This window comes from Mya arenaria, chromosome 3 (assembly GCF_026914265.1).
Source record: "Mya arenaria isolate MELC-2E11 chromosome 3, ASM2691426v1".
Classification (NCBI taxonomy): Eukaryota; Metazoa; Mollusca; class Bivalvia; order Myida; family Myidae; genus Mya; species Mya arenaria.
This window is the reverse complement of record NC_069124.1, coordinates 13,066,699-13,083,188: the sequence shown is the minus strand read 5'-3', so window position 1 is coordinate 13,083,188 and position 16,490 is coordinate 13,066,699. Positions and strand designations below refer to the sequence as shown.

Genomic DNA, 16,490 nt, shown 5'->3' with positions numbered 1-16,490 from the left:
AGATAATATGGAGTTATCTAACCTCATTATGTAATGGCCCTGAACAACTGTGTGAAGTATTAAGTCAATTGAATGAAGGGTATTACACTTATAAGTGAAAATCCCAACTTGCCCTAAAACTTTAACCTGCCCTAAAACTTTAACCTAAGTCAATCAGGGGCCATAACTTGTATAAAGGATAATATGGAGTTAAGTAACCTCATTGTGTGATGGTCCTGAACAACTGTGTGCCTAAAACTTTAACCAGATGCCGACGCCGACGCCGGGACGAGTAGTATAGCCCTCCTTATTCTTTGAATAGTCAAACTAAAAATCAATGATGGACATCAAAAGGGGTCATTTTCTAATCATTACCAACTTGCACACCAAGTAAGAAGTTCCTGGAACAAAAGGATCTTCAGTTATTTAGCGAAAACAGTTTTATTTTTCATTTCAAGGTCACCACTACCTTGACCTTTGACCTACTGATCTCAAAGACATAAGGGGTCATCTACTGGTCACGAACAACCTGCGTACCAATCATGAAGTCACTAGGTTCAAATGTTCTATAGTGATTAAGTGGAAACAAAGTGTGACGTATTGAATGACTGATGGACTGGCTGACTGACTGCCGGACTAACAGACAGGGCAAGACCAAAATGTAGCCCCATGAATGGGGGAGAATTATTAATATCAATATACCAATATCAATATGGATTGCGTTATTATTGTTAGTTTTACACAATAATAAATATGTGAAACAGAATGGTAGCATAGGATAAACAGTATTAAGAGGAAAGAATAAGAATATCATTACAAATAATTGTTTAACATAATTGCAGAGATAAATCAGCTCACATTTTGCAATTAATAGTTTCAAAGTTGATGGTATTTAAACACAGAAGGGCGTACACAATAATAAATATTTTTTCTATATATTTCTTCCTTACAACAATAGTTCTGCCTTATCAAACCTTTAAAGCATTGGTAATATAATAAATACAAATACGTGTTTATTTCCTTAAAGCTTTATTGCAAATTATTTACAGCATTGTATTATGAATAAGATATAAAAATGTAACATACATATATGTACTAACTAACGTTTGAATATTTAAACACATGGTAATGTCAAACATCCAACATGGGTTAACATCATTAACAACGTTTAAAATATATTAAAAAAAAACCTTGAATAAAAAAACTTACCCGGACATGTATAAAATAATGCTTAATATCATCATATAAACTTACAATGAACAGATAATTAAAATTTGAAATTGAAATAGAAAGTGAGTGGTCATTTTGTTATCACAGATTTTAATTCACAAACCATTGCAATTAATGGACAACATACAACACAAACACACATTTTCGGTGGTCAGTTATCATTGCAGTTCAGTAAGGGGGCTCAGTGCAGGCTGGTAGAGCATTATAATTGGCGTGGTTTATGGCAGCATCTACCAAGCAACATTTAACATATAGAAGGTTTTGGTACTCTCTGGTACCCTTTTCCCTGACCTTGACATTTGACCTACTGATTTCAATATTAGTAGTAGTCATTACCAACTGGCATACCAAGAATGAAGTTCCTGAGCGAAGCATTGAGCGGAAACCAGTTTTTAACTGTAAGGTCACCACCAACATAGTTGTTCACCCAAAGGCTACCTTGACCTTTTGACCTACTGATCTAAAAACAATAGGGGTCATCAACTAGTCATGACCAACTCGCATATCAAGTATTAAGTTCCTGGGCCAAAACGATTTTTAGTTATTGAGTGAAAACCGTTTATTCACATCAAGGTCACCTTGACCTACAGATCTCAAAATTAATAGGGGTCATCTACTGGTCATGACGAACATACTCACCAAGTATGAAGTTCCTGGGTCTAAGAGTTCTATAGTTAATGAGCGAAAACGAAGTGTGACGTTCTGACTGACTGACAAACAGGGCAAAAATAATATGTATCCCCATAAAAGAGGGAGACATCTTGTTGCAATATGTCAAACAGTAAGTTAACAGAGGATGAACAGTTCAATAAGGTGGCTCAGTGCAGGCAGGTGGTGCATTATAAATGGCGTGGTTTATGGCAGCAGCTACCAAGCAACATTAACATATACATTAACATATAGAAGGTTTTGGTACCTTCTGGCAACTATTTTGTCTTTAACACATGACACATTACAGTGGGTGTCAGTCTTAAACTTCATACTTCATGCTGCTCTTAATGTTGAATAAAGGTAAAATTTAAAGTCCTTAACTCTCTAAACAACATAACATAGACATTATTAACATAAATAAATGATACATAACTGGCACATTGTTCAAAAACATGATTTCCAGATACCACTCAGTATCTTGGACTCAGATTAAAATATCAGTATCAGCAGAGCCACTTTCAAAATGCCAAAAACAGCACATACATTTTCTTTAATCTCTTAACAACAGGAAGCCCCTACAGCAAATGAATTCATTCAGCATCCAGTACAATGTCCTAAAAGTCCCCGAAACAAAGCAGTTATAGCATGCTCTGGAGCTTCCGAAGACAATGTGGCAGTCAGGGACTGTAGATACCAAATGTCCTTGTGCCAGTTAACAAAACCAGCAGGCCACAACATTTGCTCAGCACTTGGCAGCCTCAGGAGTGGGCGTAAAGTAGTACATACACAGCAAGATGATGTAAATGGCACACAAGACAACGCCTGAAATAAAATATGAACATATTTTTGTTTATTAAGTTTAAACCAATCTATTTCAGCTCATTTGTACCACAACTTGAGAGCATATATACTCACCGGCAAAAGTAGTGAGAGCACCAATTTCTTGAAAAATTGTTAAAGTGTCTTTTTCCTTTAGCCAAACTACTAAATAAACTTGGATTAAAATAAAATGATTTCTTAACATGTTCATCTAAAGAATAATTTCCATGAAAAGTTTCCAAACTCATGAAAATAAGAATATTAATTAACATGAACTATACCAAAACAACTAGAACTCCGCGAGTCGGATGTGTCGCCTGACGAATTATTTACTGTCGACATTATAGCTGTTAGATTGGGATTTTATTCATTTATAGACAATGATGTTGCCATTTAACTTTCAAGTGTAGGTGGCATTTGAACCCTAAATCAGATATACCTACGGAATAAGTTTCAGGTTGAAACCTCCTATAGTTTACGAGATATGCCACGGACAAAACCTAAGCAAGAAAATTAACAAAGGGCAATAACTCTAAAAATATGGCAGCAAGAGTAACGGTTCTTGTGCACTGCACTTGCCCTCAATGAGATCTATCTAGCTATGAAGTTTCAAGTTGATACCTCTTATATTCTTCAAGATATGCCCCGGACAAAACTTTAAGCATGAAAATTAACAAAGGGCAATAACTTTAAAACTAAGAAAGCAAGAGTTACTGCTATTGTGCACTGCACTTGCCCTCAATGAGATATATCTAGCTATGAAGTTTCAAGTTGATACCTCTTATATTCTTCAAGATATGCCCCGGACAAATCCTTAAGCATGAAAATTAACAAAGGGCAATAACTTTAAAACTAAGAAAGCAAGAGTTACTGTTATTGTGCACTTCACTTGCCCTCAATGAGATCTGTCTAGCTATGAAGTTTCAAGTTGATACCTCTTATATTCTTCAAGATATGCCCCGGACAAAACTTTAAGCATGAAAATTAACAAAGGGCAATAATTTTAAAACTAAGAAAGCAAGAGTAACAGTTATTGTGCACTGCACTTGCCCTCAATTAGATCTATGTACATATGAAGTTTCAAGTTGATACCACTAATAGTTTAGGAGATATGCCCCGGACAAGCGAAAATGGGACGCGGACGCCGCCGACGCCGCCGCCGACACCGCCGCTCCCGCCGACAAAAGTAACCCCTATATGTCGTCTTTTCAGGCGACACAAAAATCATGTATTGAGCCAGATTGTATTGAACTTTTTTTAGATATAGACGCTGAAGTTTGGCTCTAATCTCATTATTTGCTCATACATGCATATCTAATTTAAAGGGGCTGCACTCCGTATGACGAATAGCCAAAAAAAAGAAAATTGTCGAAAACTGACATAATATTGGTATTGATGTGTACAATGCATTGAAACTTACTAACTGAAGTACCACATAGTTTACAATTAATTTATTTTTGAAGCTTTTTTGAATTTTTCCATTACAAAAGATACTAGGAATGTCTACCTAGCAGAATTCATTTTTTATGCGTGATTGGGTAGTCGATATTATAAAGTTAGGTACATGGCTTAAATATTTCAACTGTTTGAGTAAGCTTTCGTAGCACAGTGGATACAACACTGGACTGCAATTTTGGCGACTCCGGTTCGAACCCAGTCTCCGACTTGATTTTTTTCACATTTTGGTTTGGTTTTTTTAACAATTATGATATCGAAAAATAAAACAATTTATTAAATAATTGTCCTGAGATTCGTTACAGAAGAAAACTTTTTTTAGTGCCAATTTGGTGTATAGTCCCTTTAAGTGTACCAATCTTTTATCTGAAAGACTGACTATTGTTTTAACAAGAACTGTATTTAGTATAAACCAAACAGGCATCAGGCAAAGGTGCGGTAATTTCTTAGTATACCATACAACTGGAATGACTTCACAGGTGTGCTGTAAACAATATCCCTTTTTGTGGGTTAATATCACTTTTTAATGTACAAATATACAAAGTCTATAACAATACAGTAAAGGGCTACCCTGGAAGTAGTCTGTTTTGCCATCCTGGAAGATGTAGTTTATGACTATCACTGAGAAGATCACGGCCCACAGGTGAACATCATTGAAGACAAGGACAAAATTAAACGGCTGAAAACAGTACAATTTTTTAAGTTGACATACATGTGTCTGACTCGAGATACGAGTGAATATATTCTAATCAAATAATTAATAAGAAGCCTGAATATTGGTTATTCATTTACCTGTAGATTACATCCTTCCCTATGGAGAGAAGAGAAAACAAGAGGGCCAAGATGACCTTATGTTGCTCACCTAATTAAAATGACTTATAAAATAACTACATAGTGATTGGTTGCTAAGAAAGTCATTGGTTGATAATGATGTAGCTAAAATTGGTAAGAAAGTGGTTTATTAGAAAGTAATTGGTTGCTTAGAGTGATTGGAGGCAAATAAATTCATTGGTTGCCATGGAAGTAGGTAGTTGCTAAGGAAGTGGTTGCTAAAAAAGTAAGTGGTTGCTAAGCAAATCATTGTCAATAACTCTTAAAATACCATACACAAAGTAATGATTTTTTTTAACAGCAGCACAGCACTTCTCGACTCATTCAATATGTGTATGAACTTTAAAGTCAATTCCTCAAAAACATATGGCGTAATGGAGAAAAGTAGACTTGTCCTGTTGTTCCAGGATGGACAGACGGATGGAAAGACAGGTGATTTCTATATAGCCCACACCATTATGTGGTGGGGGTATAACAAGATTACATAAGATAACTATGTCAAATATTGAAGGATTTAGCCATATCATACCTAGTATTCAAATGTTTCAAATGTCTCGTACATCGCTGTATTGAGGCATTATATTTATTACTATTTAAATCTGAATAACTGTCTTATCGACCAGGCCCCAATTTCTCAAAACTTCTTCAGCTTAACAGGCTTAAGTCGCTTATTTCAATTAGCCAAAATACATAATGAAAATGGATTTTGATAAATGGTTTATTCTGATAATCGTACATATTATTCCTACATAATTTCTAAAAATTCTTGAAGAAGTAAATATAACACATTTTGTAGTACAACAAAAATAGTGATATTAGCTTAATCCTGTTATAAGGGACTAAAGAAGTTTCGAGAAATTGGGGCCAGAGGCTTTACAATACAATAACCATTGGGCGGAATGTTCAGGTCGTTGTTTAAGATAAGCATGTTGTTAACTTCATTTTGGATAACTTTTAATAAGAACTAGAGATTGCTTTTTTGAAAAAGCGCTTGTCTCCCCTATTGTGTGGTCGTAGCTGAGAAAAAATAAATGATGGACATGAAATTTGTAACTTTGGACTGGAGACAAACCAACAGTGAAGTTTGGTTTATTCGATTATATTAAATAGTGAAGAGAAGAAAGTGTTGTTGATTAATCATGGAAAATGTAAACGAAGTTTGCATTGTATGAAGTTCCTGGGCGCAAGCGTTATTCAATTATTGATCGGAAACCATTTTTCAGCTCACAGTCATCGTGACCATGACCTTTTACCTACTGATCACAACATCAATAGGGATCATCTACATAACCAACTTGCATACCAAGTATTAAGTTCTTGGGTGCAAGTGTTCTTTAGTTACTGAGCGGTAACCATTTCTTCAACTCAAGGTCATGGCAACCTTGACCTTTGACCTACTGATCTCAAAATCAATAGGGGTCATCTACTAGTCATGACCGACTAGCGTACCAAGAATGAAGTTCCTGGGTACAAGCGTTCTTAAGTTATTGAGCAGAAACCATTTTTAAGCTTAAGGTCACCGCCAACGTATCATTTTTTACCTGAAGGTAACCTTGACCTTTGACCTTTTGATCTGAAAATCAATAGGGGTCATCTTCTAGTCATGAACAACTAGCTTACCAAGTATGAAGTTCCTGAAACCAAAGGATCTTTAGTTATTGAGCGGAAACTTTTTCTTCACTTCAAGGTCATGGCAACCTTGACCTTTGACCTAGTGATCTCAAAATCAATATGGGTCATCTTCTAGTCATGACCAACTAGCATACCAAGTATGAAATTCCTGGTTGCAAGCGTTCTCTAGTTATTGAGCGGAAACAGTTTCTTCACCTCAAGGTCACGGTGACCTTGACCATTGACCTACTGATCTCAAAATCAATAGGAGTCATCTACTAGTCATGAACAACTATGAAGTTCCTGGGTACAAGCTTTCTTTAGTTATTGAGCAGAAACCATTTTTAAGCTTAAGGTCACTGCCAACATAACATTTTTTACCTGAAGCTAACCTTGACCTTTGACCTTTTGATCTCAAAATCAATAGGAGTCATCTAATAGTCATGAACAACTAGCATACCAAGTATGAAGTTCCTGGACCCAAAGGATCTTTAGTTATTGAGTGGAAACCGTTTCTTCACCTCAAGGTCACGTTGACCCTGATCTTTGACCTAGTGACCCCAAATTCAATAGGGGTCATCTACTAGTCATGACCAACTAGCATACCAAGTATGAAGTTCCTGGGTCTAAGAGTTCTATAGTTATTGGGCGGAAACGAAGTGTGACGTACTGACTGACTGACTGACAGACTGATGGACTGACTGACGGACAGGGCAAAAACAATATGTCTCCCCATGAATGGGGGAGACATAAAGATATTACACGCAAATGATTTTTACATGGAAGGTCACCACGACCTTGACTATTGACCTTGTTACCCCCAAAACAATTGGGATCATCTAGACATCATGACCAACCTCACTTCAAAGTTTGGTGAACCTAGATCAAAGCATTCTCCTGATATTGCACGGAAATATTTTTTTACATTAGAGGTCACAGCGACGTTGACCTTTGACCTTGTGACCCCCCAAAATATAGGAGTTTTCTAAACCTCATGATCAACCTCCCTACCAAGTTTGGTGAACCTAGGTCAAACCATTCTCAAGATATTGAGCGGAAATGTTTTTTACATTGGGGGTCGCCGCGACCTTGACCTTTGACCTAGTGACCCCAAAAACAATAGGGATCTTCTACACCTCATGACCAACCTCCCTACCAAGTTTGGTGAACCTAGGTCAAACCGTTCTCAAGATTTTGAGCAGAAATGTTTTTTATATTGGGGGTCGCCGCGACCTTGACCTTTGACCTAGTGACCCCAAAAACAATAGGGATCCCCTACACCTCACGACCAACCTCCCTACCAAAATTGGTGATCCTAGGTCATGCGGTTTTCCAGTTATCGATCGGAAACGAAGTGTGACGTACGGACGGACTGACGGACTACCGGACTGACGGACAGGGCATAACACCTCAGATCACAAGTGTATTGTTAAACTTTCAGAGAAGTAAAGATTTGAAAGTTAAAAATGACCACTAACAATGTTGTAAACATTAACAAATTCTGATCAATAGGCTCAATATGTTACATTTTGTTAATAACTGTCTACTTACATAGATGAGATTAACAAGCACCAGCAGGGGGACTTGGATCAAACACACTTGTATCGCAGTGTTGGTTCCTATCTCTAAGCTGTAAATAAAATTATACATGTGAACAAGAAACATTATACCATTTCATAGTGTTTAACCACATGATAAATTGCGTCATAAATGCTACGTCGGAAGGCAACTTTTTGCTTTGAACGAAGACTTTAAAGAAAGACTATTCTATTCTTAAACTTAGACTTCACTATTTCTTCACCATTTTAAATGAAACATGGCACAGTCTACGCCGCTTAAACAGCCCCGCCTTCGGTCTTTTACCAGAGTTTGATTGAGAGTTTAGTTTCTTAAAACACTTCGACAAACCTTTTCGCAATACAGCCGCCTGACGGAGCACTGTCAAAACATTATTTTGCAAACAGGTTTGTCAAAGTGTTTGATGAAATTAATCACCTTATCAAACACATGTTATATTCTTGTTATTTATAATAGCTTGCATATTTTAGTGGATTGTCTTTTACTTAACATCTTTTCATAACAAGTAATTATTATAAGTATCTATTTTTTCTTGCATATCTTAATTTATCAATTTGTGGAAAAAATGACGTAGAAAACGAACTTTTGTACAATTACACCAAAAAACGCGTGCGACGTTGTTTACTGACGTCATAGAGCGCAGAAATTTTAAATAACTAAAAATTATGACTATTTATTTTCAATTTTAATTAAAAGTATTGCAAACATATATATTTGATTGCGCTTTATTGAAATGGCATAATATTTTTTTTTATAAACCTTACAATAAAAGAAATAAGAAGTGGCGCGTTGTTGCGCGTGACTCATCTTACATGGGGTATGTAAGATGGGTTTTTCCAGCATTGGTCACATGACCGGAAACACACGTCCGGTATGCAAGAATAGAAATTTCTGGCATCTTGTTTACAGTTTTAGAGCATATTTGTGAAGAACTTATCATAAATGCTTAAATATGATTAAATTTTAACCCTGATAAAACTACTTTCACTCCATGTAACATGATTGATACCAATGGCCTTTTTTAACATAGCAAGTTCAGTTTAATTGATTTGAATCAATTGATCACTATAACTTAAATTGATGCATACAATTTCCTCTTCGGGTATTCTCTGTACATTTAACTTTTACTTTTGAGATGATATCACCTACCCAAAGTTAACATTGTTCTGCAGTGAAAACATATATCACCTACGAGAGGTTAACATTGTTCTGTAGAGAAAACAATATATCACCTACCAGAGGTTAAAATTGTTCTGTAGAAAAAACAGTGTATCACTTACCCAAGGTTAACATAGTTCTGTAGAAAAAAACAGTAAATCACCTACCCAAGGTTAACATTGTTCTGCAGAGCAAACAGTATATCACCTACCTAAGATTAACATTTTTCTGCAGAGAAAACAATATTTCACCTACCCAAGGTTAACATTGTTCTGTGGAGCAAATGATATATCACCTACCCGAGGTTAACATTGTTCTGCAGAGCAAACTGTATACCGTTGACAATCTCAGGTAACTCAGGAATCATGGCTATCATGGTCACACCAATGAAATACTGCAACAAAACATCACTGAACATTAGGCTGAGTCCAGATAAAATGTACATACAGTTGGACACCGTAAATACGAAATCGTAGAGACCCAACACATTACTTCAGAATAGTGGTGTTTAGGATTAACAATTTTCCGCAAATGACAGCGTTCGCGAATTAAAGATAACGTGAATACTAAGTTGTGAAGTCGTTGCAATGTCTGTAGCAGTAAGTAAACAAAATACCACTACTAGTATGGAATGAAGGTCTTCAATTTTTTATACCTAACTTGTATTTCATAAATTCAGATAACATGCATGTATGTCATTGAAACAAGGTCACAAGATCATGGGGCATAACTCAACATTTATTAAAGCTAGAGTTATGGGTCTTGCTACAAATGTGTATGATGTCTCTGGCAACATAAAATGCAAAGTTGTATGTGAATATCTTGATTGAAATTGAGTTATTGCCAAGATTAAAATTTTATAAGATGAAGACACCAAGGTTATCACAATGTCTTCGAAATAGAATTTCCTACCTGTGAGACCCCTGAAGCTTCTAGGAGTTCCTGTATATTGTCCGCTATGAGTTCAGCACACAGAGCAATCAGCGTGGCACAGGCCATGAGAATCGCGATGCTCTTCAGCCTCGACCACTGGGGGGCTCCATGGTCTGTACAATATACATGCACACTTGCAAATATTTATCATAAAAAGAACCAGAACAGTTCAAGACACAGAGGCCTGTTTTATTAAAGATCTTATATAATTTTAGTCGTAAATTGAAATTATCTGAGAGTCATACTTTTACTTTCGGTACATATATGTGTGAATTAAACTTAAGCCAGTCTGTTCTATGTTGTAACATAGGGTACTATAACAGATTAGTACTTTAAAGAGAACTGAATGCACCTCACAAAGACAAACACAAATAATCATAATCAATGTCCAAGTTACCTTCTCTCACCAAGGGACACAAGCAGAGTGAATAAGTTAAGTTGTATGTATATAAAATGTATATATATAGAAATATCAAACTGAACTAAACTAAACAAAATTAGTGGTTATTACACTTGTTCAACTTACGGTCTGGGCTGTTATCCTCCTCAATAAGTTGTTGGTAAAAATCATCGTACACATAAGAAGTGTGGGTCTTCAGGGTGAACACCACGCCCGTAATATACGTTATCGGAAGGATGAGGGCCACTGCATACACCAGAGGCTGGATGTGCTTGTTAAACAGCGTGTCATCACCATCCAGTCCCGCCTTGTGTAGAGAGTCAACCATTTTATTATATTATAAGTTAATTTTCCTGTATTCTGCAATATGGTATGATTACATCATCCTTATCAAGTGTATTGGCATGATGTAATGTGAGAATACAGTCTTCTTTATCTTTAATAAACTATTTAAAATTCAAACAACTTCCAACTTCCTTTTTTTTTCTGACTACGATGGTAATGAAAGCCGATCAAATTTTATCGTGGGCTTTCCTATCATTAAAGGGACTGTACACTAGATTGGCAGCAAAAAATCAAACCGGTGTCGCCAAAATTGCAGTCCGGGGTTGTATCCACTGAGCCACGAAGGCTTACTCTAAACAGGTGATATAATTAAGCTATACACCTAACTCGGTAATATCACGTCATCGACTAGCCAATCACGCATAAGGAATGAATTCTACTAGGTAGACATACCCAGTAATCTTTTTTAATGGAAAAATATGAAAACACTGCGAAAAATAAATTAATTGTAAACTATGTGGTACTTCAGTTAGGGCTATTCCAGTAAAACATATGTCCCACCCCAGGAAGGCACTTTCAAAATGGACCATCCCCCTTGAGAAGTTTATTTGATGAGAAAAGAACCCCCTTTAGAATATTTTTTGAGCAAATTCGGACCCCCTTGAGAAGTTTATTTTTTTATACGTCTATATGCAAAGATTATTTGCAATTACTCTTTTGTAACTCTTTGATCAGGTGAGCTATATAGGACCTTATAGCTCACCCTAGTTTCTAAGCCAATCATCACCCAGAGATTTTCAAATCTTTGCTCGAATAGGTTTCATATAAGATCACATCTGCATCCAATAAGTTAATTATTATAACTAGGTCAACAGACATGGCGCGCGCCAAATGAACTTCGAGCAGCCAATGGGCACGCTGTATACGGCCTTGTTCGATGATTGGCTTAGAAACTAGGGTGAACTATAAGTCGGTTACAGCTCATGTAATGGAAAATAACAAAACTTATTACTGGGCTTCGCTTGTAATAAATTTTGTTATTTTCCATTAATAAATTTGGTTATTTTCCATTATATGGACTATAACCTACACACCACAGTTCTCTTGTTTCTTCATATGTTGCTATAAGTGCATATTAAGCCACATGAGGCTGAAACTTTCACCCATGTAATTATATACAACCTTAAAATAACTTGTGGTCGAAATGTTAAGGGGACGAAACATTCGGATTTATAACATTTACGCAATACGTACAAATTATGATTTCTAATAAAATTCTAGACAACTGTTGTCAATTTCAGGGGTCGACACTAACCATTTTTCCAAGGGATCCCGAAGGGACACCAACATTTGAAATCAGGTGTCCCTTCCTGAAATTAGGAGTCCCTTCCACTTTTTACATTTTTTCATTGTTGAGCCTGTTTTAATATTAAATTCAACATCCTTTTACTTTTCAATTTGTAATGCAAGTATAAACCACCATAATTATTATACATGTTTTCAGCAGCATGTAATGACAGGTTAGTAGCACTGAATGGCAGTGAGGTATATTTTGGTCTCTAAGTTGGTAGATTGGGTTCAAAAGCGGGAGAATGTCTAAGTCCCTTTTGTTTTCAGTCAAAAACAGAGATGGATACAATGTAAACAAAAACTTGATGTTGTTACTATTTTTAGATTTTTGGAAAATACGCATAAAATACATCATGGTTCAGGGTCTTGTCAAATGTCGGTGCTTTTCATTAAGAAACTGTAGGAATATTACATCTGGCTTGTGAAAATTCCAATCAATATTTAGTAGAGCTGTTGATAAATCAATCAGACTGCCCAACAGTCGTAGTGCATACTGGAAGAGCAGACGACCAAAAATTGTGTATACATGTTAATTTTCGCGCCAAAAAGTCATAAAATTTTATAAATTTATTGAATTAATGAATAAAACCCTGCAAATTTTATTTCTATTATTTTTTATCAAGGCATAAAATATATGTCTTTAAAATTAACAAAGAATATTGATAAGTTGAATGCCAATTAACAAAGAATGCTGAATGTAGGATGCAGTTCTTTTGTGTCGTAAATGTTACTGTAAATACTCAAAGGGCGCATCATATTATATAAAAGGTATCATCAGAGTTGGCATCTTTTTGGGCGGTTCTGACACATAAGCAAAACAATTCCACATAAGTATTTTACCGATAATAAATCTCTGTCAGCTCTGACCTTGTTTAAAATGTAAACAACAAAACGGAAGCGTTAACCTGCATGCGCCTGTGAAATGACCTGTTTATTTATAGATTCATGACGTAACTATAGTCAAATAGCCAGCTATACTTTCGCTTTGATGAGTCCGATAATGATAATTAATAATATTGTTTTGACATGTGCTGTCAAGAAATTTAGGGAGCCCGAATTTAGGTAATAAATTAATTAAATGCTACTTATTTATTGATATTTAGCGTTTATCAGTCAGAAATTTAAAGTGTCCCGACGGAATACCGGACTTCGAAGTTCAGGTGTCCCTCCTGAAAAACTGGTGTCCTCGGGATCCCGGGACCCCGTTAGTGTCGAACACTGCAATTTGGTATACTTACCACGAAACGTATCCACACATGCGGCGCAACTATTGGTTTCTAGCCAATTTTGTAGGTTGGTCTTCGACCACGACTTTACAAATTCTGGCGCCTCCGCCATCTTGTTGTCAAGGGACGCAACTTCTTCTGATTTCCGGTACCGCGGAACCGACTCGTAATATCGCGAAAATTTGTATCCAAACCAATTCTGTACACGACGTTCGGTAAAATATGTTATATGGATAAAAAAAAACCGGTATTTCACCATCGGGCAGTGAATATAAATGAGCAGATACGGTCAGAAGCAAAAAAGAAAATGACGCCCCCCTATAGAAGCGAAATTGGACTTATCACCACCCCCTACAGTAGCAAATTAAGAAAAAGACCTACCCCCTACAGAATTTCTTTAATTTGCCGTCCTGGGGTGGGACATATGTTTAACTGGAATAGCCCTTAGTAAGTTTCAATCCATTGTTCACATCAATACCAAGATTATGTCAGTTTTCGACATTTTTTTTTTTTCGCTATTTCATCATACGGAGTACAGTCGTTTTAAAGCACTATAAGCACTCTAATAGCTCTAATAGCTCGGTTATTTAAATGGTATAGTAAGAATTGAAAAATCTAGGTGAGTGTTAAAAAAGATGTAAGTTATAAGAGCACTGCCAGCAAATGTTTACAGCTATGCTCATCTCCGATGGTTAGCTGTTTCTGAACAACAGACAACCTTAGAACTAAACTTTTGGATGACAAAACATTCAAGCATCCAGTAATGCCAGACATATACATGTTATCCTTGACAAATCTGCTCTTTAAATGATGAGAAATATGCCAGTGGTCCTGTAATATAGGTCTGCCTTTCACCATTTTGGGAGCAGCCATCAGTTTGACAATTCAAGGACCATAACTCTTAGTCAAAACTGTTATCTAACTGTTAGTCAGGCCTGTTGAAAGAGCCTTTGACACAGACATAAGCTCTTTCATGCATTGCAACATAGATTAATGTGGAGTTGACCAATATATAGAACCTGCAACACTAGATATGGTTCTTGTGCATGACACGCTGCCTCATCAAGGTGAACTTTCATGGGAAGTTTTTTGAAAATTTTATCATGCATCGTCAAGATACAACCTGGACAAGGTTCAGTCCAGATGAGTCCTATCAATAGTTACTCATTATCACATTTGACCTTTAAGTGTGACCTTGACATTTAAGGCACAGATCTGGGTCTTTGCGCTTAAACCACCTCATCAATGCACTCCTTCATGGCAAGATTTTGGTAAATCATATAATGAACGGTTTAGATACAGCCAGACAATAGTCATTTCCACTTTTGACCTCTAAGTGTGCCTAGCTCTTTGAGAAACAGACCTGGGTCTTGTGAGTGACATGTCAACTCATCATGGTGCAAGCTCACCGCAAGTTTTTTTTAAAATCATATTGTGCGTGGTCAAGATACAGTCCTGAGAAGGTTCAGACTGAACAGACAAACAAACCCACATAAACAGAACTGACAGTGTTTGCTAACCACAAGCGGGCAACAAAACTTTGGAGAAGAAATGATTAAGGAACAGAGACGAAATGAAAGTGTTACACCAAGGACAATGATGCCGCCGAAAAACATGATCCCTACATATCTACCTTGCTAGGCAGGAGTACAAAAGGACAAAAACGTTGTTTCCAAGTAAATAAACTCAATAGTAATTAAATTATTTGAGCTCATAACTACCCTCACGATGAAGCTATAATAAATAAATATGAACAATCCACTACAGACGATTCATTAATATAAAATTTACACAATTATCTCCCCATGAATACTTTTCTGTCTGTCATTTAACAAGTACAACTATAGACATTTTCAGCTCAAATATGATCAATATAAGTACTTACTATAGACTGTGAACAGCCAGTACATTGAAGACCTTCTGTGAGGTTGGCTCGGTTCGTTACATTTACCTCACACTTGTCACACTGGAGATCCCCAAATATCTTGGAAAACAGCGTCGGCGCAAACACACCTGATATAAAAGAGTGACAATAACATAACTGAGTCATTAGGTCAAAATTAATATTTATTTACAATTTGTATACTTTCTACAATAAGAACAACTCACCAATTTTCATGTTCCTAATTTTAACTGTTCTTGAGTAAATGAGCACAAAATTTGAAAATAAACACTGTTTACTGGGACCTTGACATTTGGTTATTCTTGTCAATGGTAATTTACCATCAAGTTTCATGGTGATAGGTGAAACGTTTTTGTGTTATTGGTGGGACAAGACTTGGTCTACGGAATGACAAACAGACAGGAAGACGGACAATCTGATAGAACAACTGACCTCCCTTTGCAATGCAATATAACATCATTTTCAAATGGCGCACAATAATAACCGCTGATTTGACCTCTCACACAGGAAACAATGGTGGTTTCTGCCCAGCAAGCAGACTAGAGACTCAGTCTCACTTAAAGGTGACAATAGCATACAGCAAAATGTCAAAATTTCAACAACAGTATTTACATTATCTGTATTGCTTGCAATGATAATAAGTATATATCCGATCATTTGGCAAAATTTTATGAGTACAAGTGTTCTGAAACTAAATATATAGCCATTTTAAGGTAGCCACTGTCGAGTTTCTTGCAGTAATTTTCGAGTCACACAGCATTTGTCACCCTTATGTGAGACTGAATCTAGAGAGTGATTCATATTGATCAGCTTTCGGCTGTCCTAACAATTATGCGTAAATAAGTTAATTTCAACCTATGATAACTGCTGAAATAACACAAACCTCCAATGGAAACAAAGAGAAGAAGAGCTGTGACGCTGGCAGATTTCGGGTTGAACCGCTGTGATCTGTACCTGATACCACCGACAATCATACAAATTCCCTGCAAATACACATCATACTATTAATTGATAACAAATACATGGAGATCGTTTGAACATTATAGCACTAATACAAGTGTATGAATATTAAATAATTAAA

General features: G+C 36.3%; 1 protein-coding gene across 2 annotated transcripts in view; it reads right to left on the bottom strand.

The window, feature by feature from the left end:
- Window positions 1-997: 997 nt before the first annotated feature.
- Window positions 998-16,490, bottom strand: part of LOC128227571 (uncharacterized) — a 32,079-nt gene continuing 16,586 nt past the window's right edge. For both annotated transcript variants that reach the window (XM_052938224.1, XM_052938225.1), the window contains exons 16-23: window positions 16,293-16,392; window positions 15,392-15,519; window positions 10,772-10,952; window positions 10,225-10,358; window positions 9,612-9,706; window positions 8,128-8,206; window positions 4,705-4,813; window positions 998-2,682 (exon numbers count right to left, since the gene is read on the bottom strand). In XM_052938224.1, the coding sequence (XP_052794184.1) occupies window positions 2,603-2,682; window positions 4,705-4,813; window positions 8,128-8,206; window positions 9,612-9,706; window positions 10,225-10,358; window positions 10,772-10,952; window positions 15,392-15,519; window positions 16,293-16,392 (906 nt within the window). In that variant the 3' untranslated portion in view covers window positions 998-2,602. The remainder of the gene's footprint in view (window positions 2,683-4,704; window positions 4,814-8,127; window positions 8,207-9,611; window positions 9,707-10,224; window positions 10,359-10,771; window positions 10,953-15,391; window positions 15,520-16,292; window positions 16,393-16,490) is intronic.